The sequence below is a fragment of the Stegodyphus dumicola genome, chromosome 12, assembly GCF_044657685.1.
Source record: "Stegodyphus dumicola isolate Sdum_Otavi_A_Nest chromosome 12, ASM4465768v1".
Taxonomy (NCBI): Eukaryota; Metazoa; Arthropoda; class Arachnida; order Araneae; family Eresidae; genus Stegodyphus; species Stegodyphus dumicola.
The window spans coordinates 89925900-89942470 of NC_140779.1; the positions used below are offsets into that span (position 1 = coordinate 89925900).

Consider the following 16571-nt stretch of genomic DNA (forward strand, 5'->3'; position numbering starts at 1 on the left):
AGCGTGACCCATCTGAGAACACAACGTTTCGCCATTCTGTCATCCACATTGCTCCAGTCCGGCACCGTTCTAAACGTTGGCCTCTATGCTGTGGGGTCAATGGCAGACTTCTTAACGGACGGCGTGAGTGCAGGCCACGTTCAACCAATCGGCGCGAAATGGTTCTGATCGACATGGGAACATCCAGGATATCTTGCACATGCTGCAGAATCACAGTACAAGTGACTTGCGGGACTGCCATAGCTTGTCGGCGGTTGTGTTGATCCATGCATGCTGACGTAACTCTGGCTGCACCTGCAACCCTCCTTCTTCCCACAGTTCCTTGTTCCAACCATGTTCGCCATAGCCGATGCACCGTGCTCGAATCCATGCGAGTATCAGCTGCAATTTAATGTAAGGACCTTTTCAATCCGATCACCATACCTCTCGTAGAATCGTCTATCTGCTGGAAGTGCCTTCGTTGATGGTGGCCTGGTATTATCTCTTATTACACATATCCTCCGGAACAAAAACCAACTTTCTTCAATAATTCGTCTGGCAGAAATAACGACATGAATATTGCCCATTCTGCACGTTCCTTCCCTTATATCTTACTTCACCTGTGTCGAAGAGCTGCACATTTCACATCATTCGCATTACTCAGTGATGTGCGTCTACTCTAAAATTTGCATAAATTTCTGACCACTCCTTCTTGTTGTTGCATTTTCAATGCCAAGCAGTGTATTTTAGTGTATCAGAATGTCCCTTCTATGTGTAGTGATGCTGATTTAGTGCACTGTGAAATCAAGAAATTAAACTTTTATCATGTTGGCATTTAAAATTAAATGCCTGTTTATTGTAATAGTTTAACCTCATGATAGTCATCTAGAGATCTCAAGCATCACATTTTAAGAATTTTAATTTAACAATTTAATTTTTTTTTTATTTATCAAAGAAGTATTAGGCATATCTTTACGTTTTTAGTGAAAAAAAATTTATCTCAAAAAGGAAAGTAATAGTTATACCTATGAATAACTGATTATATTTGAAAGGTGTTAGCAAAAGTTATAATTCTATTCAAAGATTTGCAAGACTCACCCAATAAAGCATTAATATTCAAAATATTAGTTAGAGGTTTATAGAGACATTAGGTGTTTTGGAAACAGGAAAGATGAAAAATGAGCAATGCCTTTCCCGGGAATCGAACCATGGACCTCTGGAATATGCGTCAAGCGTGCAGACCACCACACCACGAAAGCACGCGATGAAAATGGGAGAAATACCTTATATACTCCCCCTTTTAAAGGATGAGTGGTGTTTTTAGGGGACCTGTAGCCAAATCCTGGGTGTGGAGAATCATCATCCACCACCCTTTTAGTTTGGGCACCACTGTAGAGACATTAGGTATTTTGGAAGCAGGAAAGATGAAAAATTACCAACGCCTTCAACAGGAATCAAACCACGGACCTCTGGAATACACATCCAGACTGCAAACTACCACACCACGAAGGCATGCCAGGAAAATGGGAGAAATACCTTACAGGTTAATTTCACTGTTTGCGTCATTTTTAAAAACTTTTTATTTAATTAATATATCAGAGTAGTAAATCCCAGTTTGCTTCTGCTCCACTTAAAAACCGTTTATTGTACCATGAACTCTGCTATAAACTCTGTTTATTAGATAATGAAATTGCTAAAAAAAAATTTAAGATAAAATCAATACAACTTTCATAATTCTTTAAAACAGTGTTTTATTATACTAAATAAAAGGAATAACAAAAATAAACATGAATTTCAAAAAGTATTTTTTAAAAATACCTAATTTAATAAACCTTTACCATACGTAATGATTGTGAAAAAGCAATGAAATGCTGCACTATTCCTAGTTTACCTTGCTGAAAATATCTATAATATGGTGTGGATATTTCAAAATAACTTCATGTAGGAAATTAATGTAAAAATTATTTTGAAAATTCTTAATCTGTCACGTATTAAATTTGGCATTTTCAGAATAAAAAATATATTTAAAAAAAAATTCTTATAAATAAATATAGTCTAATGGAGGTAAACTATTAAAAAACAGTAAATTTATAAAAATGTAGAATCTTTACCTTGTGATAATTGACTTCATTAAGCATTTATAAATGGAATACAAGTTTTCAAATTAATAAAAAATTAATCCTAATTATGATAACAATACTAAAAAGCAGATAATTGTGTTTTAAATAATTTAAAATGGAAAAAATGTAAATGTTTATAAATATAACTTCTTTTGTCATATATGAACACTTAATGAATATTTTAAATATGTGTTCAATATATCCCTAAGATCTAACAGTACACTTTGCTTTGACAAAGATAATAATCAAACCACATGAGACTACAAATTCTAAATCAAGCAGGTGATATATTTTGTTAATATGTAATGAGGTTCAAAATAATTTTCAATATTTATTCATCAAATCAATTGTCCTTAGGTAAAGATCCTGCTCTTGCAGTTAGTATATTCTGTTGTGGCTGCTTTAATTTGTATTATTATCTAGTTCTAAAACTTAGGTTGCCTATGAAGATTTTGCTAACCCCAAATCTGCATTATCAGGTTTATAATTATTTGAACAAATTACTCTTTTATCTAAAATTCTTGATCACAAATTCAGCAGTGAAACTGCAGAATTTATAGTTTTATTGTTGCTTTTGACTGACTCAAGTAATCCGAATGTCATACAGAGTGTGCCTTATTTTTTGAAGGAATTGACACCAAATGATTCAATTAATGTTACATTATACGCTATCATCTTTCTGAAAATAAAGCCAACATTATTTCAATATGAAACTAGGTTGTTTAACTTTTATTACCTACCAACATATTTCTTAAAATGGGGAGTGAAATTGATTATTGGTCATATCAGCTGAAAATAATTGTTTTTACTGTTGTCTGTCTACTTGCTTATCTGTAAAGCTTATAAATTTAATAAACATATGTTAAAATTTCATTTTCTAATGTAGTGTAAAAAAGTGTGGGTTTTTAATTGTAAATAGGCATAACAGGGTCATTTTTAATAAGGCTTTAATTTTAATAAGAATGTTTTTGTATACCTCTTCTGAGTGTAACATTTGGTTTTAAAGTTTAAAAAAAAAAAAAAAATTATACTAGTACTGAAATCGGGACATAGTTCTGCACTTTAGACTCATGATTTCTTCACCTACAGCATACTAGATGGTAAAAAGAAATTATCTGGTAGTCAGATCAGGAAACAAAGACAAAAGAAAGAAGCATCTTTAAAAAAAATCAAGCCATGCCTTTGGAAAAAGTTTTTCAAAGACCAAAGAAGGCCAAAGAAGGGGAGAAAAAAACAACATGATTTAGACAGCGCTGTTGAAATTGAAATTATGAGGACATTATTGTTCCCACAGAGCAGTCTTCACAAGTTTCTGAGTGATCTTCTAGCAAACAAGCACTTGATCATATTGAGGAATAAAAATATAAAAAGGAAGAAACAAAAAAGGTAGATGGAGACAAATCCTCCTGTCATTTAGATTTTGAGTTCTGATCTAGGATTATCGCCTGAATGTATTTCTGATGCAGAAAAAATTCGTCTTTCGAAAGCAAGCCCAGTGTCCAACCTTGATTTTCCTACCGATACCAGTAGACTTAGGTTCACCTCAAATACCTATACCAGATATCTCCTCACAAATTGATCTGTAACCAAAAAATAAGTTTTCTGCTTCTACTAAAAATTTTTTGCAATGGCTGCATCTTCTTCTTTAGCAAAAGATGGCTATAGATAATGGTGGTATATAGTGCAAACTCTCAAAAATAATAAAAATACAAACAGCCAAAGGAAAAAAAAAAAAAAAATTGAAACTCAAAGTCCTAGCTTGCAATGAGTATTCATTTAAAAACTTCACAAACAATAGATGCTTACTTCTAAAACATCTTGGAACACAGAAACCCAGCATTGGAATAACTGTGTTTCAGCATGTAGTTTTGATCATCAGACTTTTAGGAGAAAAATGCTTGGCATTTAGAGGTAGCAATGAAAATCTGCACGAGCATGATAATGGAATCTTTTTAAATCTGGTCCGACTATTAGCTGAATTACATCCTGTCATGGAAAAGCATATAAGAAAGTCTTTGAAAACACAATATAGAATAACCAAATTATAATAAATAATATAAAATAACCAGACACTTGATTAAAACCATTCAAAATGAGGTCCTTCACCTAACTGCACTTGATGTCAGGAGTCAGATATTAGACGAAGTAAAAAAATCAAAATATTACTCATTAGACTGCACACATGCCATGAGTCAAGCAGAGCAAATGATCTTCGTTATAAGGTTATGCTGATTGAACAAGAAAACATCAACATTCATGAACCATTTTTGGGCTTTTTACAGATTGAAAGATCAACACACCAGATACTTTTGGATGTCTTACTTTGAGAGCCAGAAAACCTAAAATTGCCTTTAGCAACAGAAGAGGATAAGGATATGATATGGGGTAAATATGAAAGGAGGACACGTGGGGGATGCAGGCAAAGATTAGAAGCATCAGCCCTCATGCATTTTTACACCATGTGGTAATATGGCCAGATCATCATTAGATCATCAACTTCTTTAATATTGTCAAAAAACTGTACTTATATTTTACTTCACTGACTCTCCGATGGGACCTTTTTTGAAGCACATTGAAGGACTAATCTTAAAACCTCACAGCGACACTCAGTAGGAAAGTTGAATGGATCCTATAAAGCTGCTGAGGTATAAAAATCAGTCAAATACATAATGCATTGCTTAGAATTTACAAAAACAAAGATATTATTAGTTCAATAAGAGATGAAGCATCTGACCTACATACACAAATACAACACTTCAGATTTCTTTATTTTGTCATGAGTACATGGTATGAGGTATTAAATAATGTTAATTCAATTAGCAAACTTATGCAGGGTAAAAACTTTAATATTGCACTGGTATTAGAACTTCTGGAACGTTCCAATCTTTTTTTTTTTTTTTTTTAAAGATCAGACGATCATTTTAATGGAGTCCTTGTCAATGCTGGCTAAATGGCATCTGAAATAGATTCAGATAAAAATTTGAATCAATACTCAGACATTTGAGTTTGTTGGCGAAAAAGACAATTTGACTATAAAAAATCAGAATGAGCCCATAATCAATGCACAGGAAAAATATAAAATTGAATTCTTTTATCACCTGGTTGACAATGTATTCAATTCTTTAGAAAAGACTTTTTTCAGCTGCAACATCACAATAGTTACTTCTGCTTTTAACAGTTGATAATCATGGGATATAAACAGCCCATAATGCTGTGATAAAACATCAGCGGTGTGATTTCTGTTGGAAAATTATTTATCATATTTGAAAGTTTTGAAATTGATAATAAAAATTAATCTAGCATCAAACTTAAGCATGCCCTAAGAATTTTACTGACTTTTCCAAGAACATTGCATTCAGGAAACATAGTTTTTCCAAACTAAAAAATCATTAAAAACAATTTGCGAACAACATAATCTCAAATAACATTGTCCTGCATCATTATATTAGGAAGAGTATGAACTCAGTAACAATTTAGATGTTTCTGAAAATATTGCAGAATTCTCTAAACTAAAAATTCATAAAAAATATTAATTTGTCTGAATTATACTTCTGTTAACTGTTTTTTAAGCATTTGTGTCATTTACTGAATTACAGTGTTGTAGTTTGGACATTCACTAAAAAAGTAAAAAAGACCATATACTTTTTTTTAGAATGCTTGCACTAGTTCTTCCATTGGACCACAAATTTTACTTATTATTAATTATGCATGGAGCGTTTCAAAGGTTAAATCTAACTCTGCCAAAGCACTGTAACAATTAAAAGCTATCAAAGAAAGTATAATGCGGTCTTGAAACTCCTATAATGTTGCCGCTAATGAGGTCACATGAACACTGTCTTTAATGTATTCTGAAAGGAAAAAGTCTCTGGGTATAAAGAAAGGCAGCTTTTGTGGCCATTTGAAAAATGTTGGTTTTCCCATGAGAATTAATCTCATCCTATAGAAGCTTATCATTTAAATAACAATATTCTTCATTGTGCCAATATGGAGAAATCCTATCTGGAATGTGAAACTTCTGAAAATTTCTTAGGTAGAAATAATCTTAACTGCAACATATCAAGATACGAGAGCCATTACAGTGTTTGCAAAGGGAAAAAAAAAGGGGAGGGGCCTGCACAACTTATTAAAATATTAAGGAGGTATTTAGTTTAGTGAAATCTGTTTCTGTTTTCAACAATAGTGTGAAAATGTTTTATGCTTTATGCTCAGATATTGTGGCATTTTGCAATTCAACACAAATGAAAAATTGATAATATGGACAGCAAATTGTCATGTTACAATGCATCTTACATGCAATTACAAAATTTGTATCATTTTTGTTGATATGTCAGAAGAAAGTTCACATGTGTAAATTAAAAAAAATATGAGATTTTCTTTCATTACATGAATATTAAAAATGCACAAATTCATAACTTGGAAACTTAAAGAATTCAAACACTAATGAATGTAATAATCCCATAAAAATTTTTAATTTACTTTCAAAATTTAGGTATATAAATATATGGATTCCAGTTGAGATAAACTGATTTAATTTTATATAGGGAAACCATAATGCCCTTAATAATTTAGATTTAATTTAATTTTTATGAAACTATACCAAAATCTAATCAACAGCTGGAATTCAATTCTTTATAATTCTTTCATAACAAGAGCTGCTTGTCCACAATTCTAAAGATCATTATTCATGAAATCGAAATTAACAGTTCTTCCAGTAAGAGAATCTAGAATCATCAAGATACAGTCTAGCCTATGATCAACAAGATACAGAAACAAATTTCTGTCTTGCAAATAAACAAAGATATTGTTCAGTTTGATACAATGTTGTCAGAGACATCTTTGGTAGTAATAGCCACTGGAATTGCATATGGAAACCATGTGTCCACAAAGCAATAGCGACTTCTGAATCAACGAAATAACATATGCCCCAAAATAGAGCTTTTGTTATTATTTTAACAAACTTAATTTATGATAGAATACTTATTTTTAATATTATATTTAATATATTTAATTATAATTTCCAATTGCCTTCTTTATAAACAATGTTTTATCAGAATGATTTTTCACCTTCATACAAGTGATTTGCTATTGTAAGCTATACAGCGATATATTTTTTACTTCATTTGATATCATGAATTTAAATCTTCAAGAATATTTTCCCCTGTTTAAGGGGATTTCTATATTCTAATACTTTGAGAATTCTGAAAAACAACAAAAACTTAATTTATCATCTGTTTGCATTTGATTATATTTTCTATTATCTACTGTTAATGAGTTTTCAACTTTTAGACTGGATCCATCACTTGGCACATTTATCAAAAATTTGGCATGAACCTGCAGATTGCGATTTATCGTTTCTGTAATTAATAGAATACTGCTAATATAAAATCTATTATAATTTTTACATGTGACATATAATAATTTTACATGAAATATAAGTTTATATTAATTATATAAATATGATTATTGGACTTTTACATTATTTATAAAGTGATAAAACTTCGTTTTCCTCTTTTATGTACTTAAATGTTTTATTATACATATAACTATTAGCAACGTGTGATAAATCTTATGCTATATATGTGGTAATCCATTTATTTTTCTTCTTTTACATAGATGAATGATAAAATATGTATATACATATGTTTCACAGTTAATTCTTTTTCTTCTATTTATTATCTATTTTTTTAATTTACAACTTTAAATTATTTTTCCTATTTTGCATTTTTAATCACTATTATTTTTTATTTACTATATTTATTATTATTAATACTTATTAAAAAACTGAGCTCTGAAAAATTAAGGTATTGAAAACTTTGTAAAACTGTTATGTTTGTTGTAAGACTGATGAAAAACAGTCTCACAACAAACATTACAAGTGTGATGTTTGTTGTGAATCAATTTGTCATATCGATGAAGGTCTCCAAATGGATTGTCATCTATTTTGACTAGTTTTGTATCCATTTGGAGATGATTAGTGATTTCCAATCATTAAGGGGATCTAGCCTGGCCGCATGATTAGGTTTCATGGTTTCATCAGGCATAATGTGGAAACGAGAGTTTCTTTTAGAAAGTCCTCCAAGAAAGCATCCCTTCCCTTAGGCAGCCCTTACATGCTTTGCTATAATCAAAGAACCAGTCGTCCAACCTAACCATAAGACAACCAGTTTTTAATTTGACTAACATTCCAGAATTAATTAAATTACAATACTAAATATCACTGCTAATTATGTTTTCTAAGACAACCACCTTCAATGAAAACCAAAACCATCTTGGACTGTTGGAAGCTATCTTAAGGAAATTTCATTGTATATACATAGATATGCCTAAATATTTTTTTGGTCAAGAGCATCAGATACTCTCATACCAGCCCTGAGATTAATGCATTAAACTATTAATAAAACTGAAATAAAAATTAAAAATAATTTTTTATTTAAAGATTATGCTACAAATAACATAGCTTGCAAAAAATTCAGTATGCATTAAGTTTCAAAATCAAGTAAGCTGCATTATTATCCTCCGATTAAAGATATCAAGACTGATTTATACATTTTACCACCAAAAACGAATATACAAAATTTATTGCTTCACTGGATTTAAAATCTAAAAATGAATTAAAAAATTTATGCCTATATTATGGTCTCAAGATATTGAATTCAAAATGATATAACAAAATATAATAATATTTTTTACACCAAAGCAACTTACTGCTGCAATATCTTCAGGTGCATCAGATTTGTCAAAAATTAAAACATCAGCTCCATATCCTTTCAACTTCTTGCCCAATATTTCTAAATCAGAATCCATTACCACTTTAAACTGCTCTACAGGAACTGGTGTCTGAATGTTGAGAGATCTCCCAGTTCTGTTCTGAATAGTACACAGAATAAGAGATACAAATATTTAGTAAATTAAAAGGAGCTATAAGGAAATTGAGATGAATTTCAGAATAAAAAGGCTTGCGCCATGGTAACAAGCATTCTAAATATGTGATACATAAACATATTTTTGTAGTTTTTCTCCTCCAGTATACAACAGACTTTTTCAAATTAATTACTAAAACATTAAAAACTATAGCAATGAAAAATATATCTTGAAATGCTCCAAACAGACTGAAATATATCCAACATAAATACAAGTTATTAAGAGAAAAATATTTAAGCTCCCTTAAAGCCTCATCAATAATTATACCCATCATTTCTAATAAAGTTAATTCATTTTTCTTCATTTTGCTTCATGTGGATGTCATCTCTCTTTCAGATGCTTAACTAACAAAACTTGCTTTTCCTTTCTTCATTCATGTGGAGCCATATCTTCATAGGAGATCACATCTCATACATACCTACTTTTGGGTTTTTAACAAAAGTTTCCTGCCATCGCAAATATTGTCTGCATGCACAGTTCACGCTGGCATGTTTAATCATATTTTATCAAATAATTTTTGGCATTTGAAAGAAAGAGACTTGCTTTAGAATACTGTATTGTAAAATTTGAAAAAAAAAAAAAAAAAAAAAAATCGTTATCATTAAGTACAAGATGTCTGAAATGGAACTATCACGCTACCAGATTAGAACAATCATTTACAAGTCTGTTGCAAAAAGTCAGCTACAAAATGTTACCAAATCATGTTTACAACTTTAGGTACTAATATTGTATCATATGACACTGTGAAGGTTTGGTACTGAAAGTTCAAAAACAAGGATTATGGCATTCCAGAAACAGAGTGCTCTGGCCAGCCTACCGATGTTCATGAGACACAACTGCGAGAACTTGTGGAAGATGATCAATATGCAACCACTTTACAGCTTGCTAAGGAGTAACACATTAGTGGCATGTCTATTAGTCGCGCTATGCATTGCATAAACTTGACGTACAAATTCAATCACTGGGCGCTGCATGAGATGACTCAAGCAGATAAGGGCAGATATTGTTCGGGCCTAAAAACTACCAAAACACTGACAGAAAATCACAGATTTGGGTGGTGATTTCTATCCGTGCTAAGGGTACTGCTTCCATGTTTGTTTGTTTTTTAAACTTTAGTAAGAACATTTTTTAGTGGGAAATTTTTTGTTACAACCAGATATTTACTAATAAAGAATCAATATGTATGTATATTCCTTGCATGGCAGAAAAACAATAGCACCTAAAGCCACCAAATTTTGAACATACATTGTTTTTTGCCTAACATGTACACCTCAAAGGCCAAATTTATTTTTGACTTGTTTCATATTTTGTGCAAATTTAATGAACTCTTGACTAAAAACTTAACAGTTTAAAAGCTTTATGTTACCACTCTGCAAGGTACAAGATATTTATCTTTTGAATGTTATTGCATTGTTAAAAAACAGTAGCACCTAGAGACACCAAACATAGTTACATGTCTAGGACAATTTTTTTTTTTTCCCCTATTTATTTTGTATTTTGGGCAAGTTAAAGGACTTTTGATTAAAAACTGAACAATACAAATGTTTTCTGTTGCCATTCTCAGCAAACATATCGGAGTGCAATCTATTTATCTTTTTAATTTAATCAACAAACCTAGTTATTTAAAAGAAATGTATTGCCACTGTTTGAATTAAAATAACTTTATCTTCCATGCAGCAGTATGTTGTCATTCAGTAAATTGTTAAAATAATACTTAATTATTCTTTGAATTTAATCTGTTCAAGTAAACAAACTGAGAGATTTAAAAGCATTAAACACACATTCATTTCAATGATTATTAACTACTGTCTGGACCTGTGAAATTTCATTAGCTGGATTCATTCAAATCATTATATATATATTTTTTCTTCTTTTATAAGGTGACCATACATCCCGAATTTTCGGTTCCTGTCCCGATTTTTTATAACTCGTTTTTTGGTACCGAATTTATAACATTTGTGCCAAAAAAGAGCAGTGGGACAAGGTGAAAGTTTAAATGTCTCTATTTGTTTAAGTAACGTAGATTGCAAACTGAGAATGCAAGTGTAAGTTAAGAGACACGGGCCATACTGGCTGCATGAACAGGAGATTCCCCATCTAGAAATTTACCTTAGACAAACTGTAGAGGGGCAGTTCTTTCTCATTCCCGTATTTCTTTCCCCAGCCCCCCAATATACATGGAATATTTGCTTACAGCTCACAGTTGTAGTTCCAACTTTCACTTAAAGGCAGCACTGCAGTTTTTAATTGATATATTAATTTGTTTGTGATTTGAATTTATAATATATACAAATATTTTTTTATTATCAATGGTGCATTACATACATTACATATTATTACACAACATCTAAAAACAATTTTTTTATTGTTCACTGAAATTTTATTTTAGATATATCCATTTAAAATCATCTTTCTCTTGTCACAATTAGATCCTAAAACTTTTATTCCATCATCATTTTGACTTTGCATAAGGGTTAAAAAAGTTTTTCAAAATTTACCAAAATGATGACGTGTAATGGAGTTTTTCCATTTGACAATGACATACATTTTTTATTTATCAACGGTGCATTTACATAAATGCTAAGGGTATGTTTTGCTGAGATTTAATTTATTATTTATTCTTACCATTGATTTTTTTAATAACATTTAACGAAGAAGGAGTACAGTACGTACTTATTGAAAAAAACTAAAAGTGATTCCGATGTAGGGTGCAATATATGTTCTTTAAAATTTTCAATAAGCCATGGTGGACATACACATATTAAACTTCATATAAATAATAATAAATAAAAAATGTTAAACTGCTGCTGCACCTAGCTCGTCATTAAAGAATTTCTTTAAACAGTAGAAAATGGATGATATGGAAGAAGAATTAGCTGTAGGTGGTACTTTTGCATACCATAGTTTTAGATCTATGAATTGTCCTTCCAAGCTGCTTCAAGTGGCATTTGAGCCTAAATTTACATGTGCGTGAACCATGGACGAAGAATAATATTAAATGCTTTCATGCCTTACCCTATGACAGTTTGCATAATTATTTAGAAAAATTTTCAGTAATTTCTATCTTAACTAATGCGTCCAATCACAGGGAAATAAAACTTTTTCCAATATTTGTTAGATTTATAAACAGGAATTATGGAGTTAGAGTAAAATTTTTGAATTTAAATCCTTACCAGGTAAAACATCTGATACATTTGATAGTAAGCAACTCTTTAACTACCTGTCTTGAAGAAAATAATTCAAAATAAACAGCTATTGTTCTTTGTGTTGATAATACAAATTATAACTTTGAAAAAGCTGACAAACGTGCAGATTTTTTTTTTTTTTTTTGTTAAACTTCAGTGCAACCTTAAACATGGTTTAACTGGATTCAAATGTGCAGCACATATTACCCATAACACTATAAGCTGATGGTTTGCCAGTTGATATAGAAATGATTATTAAGATATACTTTAAATGTTATATTGTTAAAGTAGAAACATTGAAAAATATCTGCAACTTCATAGAAACCGTTTTTTCAGTGATATTAGAATATTCACAAATAAGATGGTTAACATTACTTCCTGCCATTGAAAGAATACTCCAAATGTTTTTACCATGGAAAGCTTATTCTTCCTCTCAAGAAAACTGCTCCATGCTTATTTAAAAATTCTGTGAAAATCCAGTGGCAGAAGCTTGACTACATTTCATCAATACTCAATATTTTGTAGGGTCAATCGATTATTTTGAAGCAGGAGAGATGAAAAATGTGCAGTGTCCTTGCTGGGACTTGAACCTGGACCTCTCAAATACACATCGAGTAGGCTACCTTTACATCGTGAAGACATGCAGAAATGAGGAATAAAATACCTTATAATTTCATAAAGTTATTAAATCAATTAAAAATCAAACTGCATTTGTATTTGATGTAACTGCTTTAACAGATGCTCTGAAAGTTTCAATATTGAGAAGAGAGAATAACTTTAGTCGAACAAATGTTAAAGAAATTAAATTGTTAAAGAAATTCCACAGTTTTTCTTAAAGCCTTGAAGAAAATAGAGACATGTCACAATATGAAGTTATTAAACTTCAAGAAGCTACTGTTTCATTTTATCAGACTGCTGTTACTTATTTGGAGTGTGGCAGTCTTATGTTTGGCTGCACGCACCACCAGATAATGTCCTGTTGTTTTTGCAATAACTGCTGGCATGACCAGCAAACTTACACACATTGCCTTCATCTTGAGTACAAGAAGGTTGGAGTATTTGTGCAGAAGTTTGACTGTTTTAATGAATAGTCGTGTCAATAAAATTGTGTTTTAGTGATGGGGAGTTATATCTTCTAAGAATATTCACCGAGCCATATCCTTCACACCTATAATGGCAACCTGTCTACATGCATGAAGCTTCAGAAGCTTGGTTTTCAAGACTTTCGTTTTCTTGGTTACAGTCACTGCAATGGAAGAAACAGCAACTGTAAAGATACCAATTTACGGTCATATTGGCCTGGCCTGCAAGAACACTAACCTCACTTGCACTGACTACTTCTTCTGGGGGTACATCAAGACACTGGTGTACAAAACCCTGCCTGCATCACAATCCAGTGTCATAATTTTGATGTCGTAAAATTTAATTTTTTCCTTGATGACAATTGTTATTGTTTTCTGCTGCATTAAGCATCATAAACATTTTTTTCACTCTGCACATGTCCATCTTTTCTTGTGTTTTGAGTCGTCACTACCACGCCAAGAAAGTGTTTCCAACATTGCATTGCTATGTGATTTTCCATTGTCCAGGTGTACTCTATCTCTCCCAAAAGTATTGAACTTTATTACTGAAACACTCTGTATATATATTAGCAAAGTAGTCTTCAAATTCATAATAAAAATATTCTGCATATTTGTTTACAGTTGGAGGTTCTATAAAATTATTATTACAGATTTATTGTATGACAAGAATCAGTTTTAATACTAATTCTCTAATAAATCTAGTGAGATGACAAGTAAGTTTAAACTTTCCTTGTAGTTTTAGATTTGATTTTAAATGTCATATGATGTCAGTAAGAGAATTTAAGTCACAGTGACATTTTCAGTCTTAGATAAATCTCACGTTTTTTTAAAACTTATTTCTGATTCAAGAAAATTTTGAAGTGAACAAACTCAGTAAAGTTTTGCAACAGTTTTCAGCAATTTAACCATCCAGCATTCACATCCATGCATAAAAAAGGGAAAGGAGAAAATTATTCTCTCTGTTCAATTATGAATCCTAAAAATTTATGATTTTCAATATTATATATATTATAATATTCAGTATTTACTCTTATATACAAGATAACTTTGTTAACTGCATCTATAATATCTATCACTTAACCTGTCTCCAAAAATTTATGCATATATTTTCTGTATATATTTAGTAGCAAAGTGAAGCAACAACAGTTATTCATCTCCTATTTCAATATTCCAATAAAAGCAGACAGTGCTCCCAGCTGTCATAGCAAATGGTGGTGACAGTTAGGAGTACTGTTTGTTTTGACAGAAATTAATCAAAACTAAGCAAAATTACATTAAGAAAATCTTGAGCAAAATCATGTTAACAAAATCTTGAGCTCACAGAATCTTAGCAAAATCTTGATCCAGATAGATCCTGTGAAAATTATTGTCCAGTATTTAATACATTGAATGCCAAAGTAATAAAATGTAAAATTAAAAGAATTAAAACATGACATTTCAGTCTAAGGATTAAGAAGTTACAGAAAATGTATACTAAAGAAAATACTCACCCCTTTTATTTTTTTCTTTGGCTTCCAAAGTGAAGTTGTCATTACAATAGCCACTGTACACAAATGATCAAAATTCATACTTTTTTCTGATGCAAATTTCTTCAATTTATCATACATTTGCAGTAAACAGTAAGCGTCAAGTGCTAAGAAAAATTTCATAAATTTCATTAACCAGAACATTACATCAAAGTGTTACAAATACAGAATGGGGTATCCTTCAAATTACTTCATTAGCTGATTCTGGGGACATTATCAGAAGAAAGCAGAAGTTAATTAAAATAAATGTAGAATATTTTGTAGAACTATCATTTTTTGATATTAATGATGAGCATTCTTGTGTCAAAAACATCAATGCATCAAATGATTCTTTATCAAGATAAAAAAAAATTATCTTGATAAAGAATAGCATGAGTTAAAACAGATGAAGAAACAAAAAGAATATAGAAAAGCAATCAATCCATATACTGTGAAAACATAGACCTAGAACCATTATATTTTAGTTGTAATGTATAACTACTATTAGAAATGCATGAGCATATTTTTTCTGTTAAACATTGATCTAAATATCATATGCTATCCGGTGAATGTCATATATTCTATAATTGCACAGTCCATTCAAGCACAATGTAACATGGATATAACTAGCATCCTATCATATACAATACATGTACAATAAGGAAAAGTTATGCAAATAGTAGATCAAAGAAGAGATCGAAAACTATGCAAATATTCTGTGAAGATACTCACTATGCATTGACAGGCATCATCTTACTCAAAATTTTCCTTAAAAGACACTACAACTTCAGCAACACATGTAACAGAATGAATGATTAGAATGCTACTGATATATAGTCAGGCTGTTAAAGTATTGTTGCAGATTTGGTATTTAAATAGCTAATATTAGTAGAATTATAAATTAAATTGTTTTATTCCTTATGCAGTGCAGCGCGTGATGAATATTAAGGGAAAGCTAAGTCGGAAAATTAAAAATACAAGAGCACGTGCATTTAACATTTAATAAATAAATATCTCTTTTTGATTTTGAGAAATTGCAAAACAATCTCGTGCATTTAAAAAAAACTTATATAAGAGGGATCAAAACTTCTCAATCTGGAATTTTGTTTAGAAAACTGCTGCTGTTTACTCTAGTGAATTTACGGTGAGATCAGATTAGCTTTCTCTAACTGTTTTGAATTAAGTTCTGTTAACTGTTTGAGTAATTAAAAGATAACAGCTGTGAGATATTGCACTATTGTACGAATATCTGAGGAAACTTAAGCATTTTGTTTTATTTGTTGTGATAATAATAAGTTTTATTCATTTTTCATCGGACCTGTGCATTCAATTCATAAAGAACCCACCCGCAACAATTTTTGGTGTCAGGAGTGGGGTTTGAATGCCAGTTACAAGAGCGATGGAAGACCAATTAAGGCAATTCACGGCAGCCTTTGCTGTATTTGAAGAAGAGATGAAAGATCCTGTTAAAGAGATGAAAGTGGACATAAATCCGTTAAAGAAAAGATGGATGCTGTTCAAGAGAAGATGGATGCTGGTCAAGAAAAGATGAAATTGGGCCAAGAATCCGTTAAGGAAGAGATGACGGAAATTCAAGCAGGTCAAAAAGAAATGAAAAAGGAAATTACCTGCATAATAGAAAACAAATTTGAGGCTATGGAAAGCCGAATAGACACGGTTGAAAATAATGTTGGACAAATTGAAGAAAGAGTTTCTTCTCAAAGTACAAATCGAAGGAAGAGTTTCAGCCATCCAACAACAAATTGAAAAAAGAATTTC

The 16571-nt window shown here is 31.0% G+C and overlaps 1 protein-coding gene across 1 annotated transcript in view; it reads right to left on the reverse strand.

Annotated features, from left to right (window-relative positions):
- LOC118204037 (exonuclease mut-7 homolog) overlaps nucleotides 1–16571 on the reverse strand; it is a 124737-nt gene that overhangs the window by 11569 nt on the left and 96597 nt on the right. Inside the window, exons 13-14 of the mRNA XM_085806688.1 lie at nucleotides 14778–14920; nucleotides 8805–8966 (exon numbers count right to left, since the gene is read on the reverse strand). Of these exons, the coding sequence (XP_085662814.1) occupies nucleotides 8805–8966; nucleotides 14778–14920 (305 nt within the window). The remainder of the gene's footprint in view (nucleotides 1–8804; nucleotides 8967–14777; nucleotides 14921–16571) is intronic.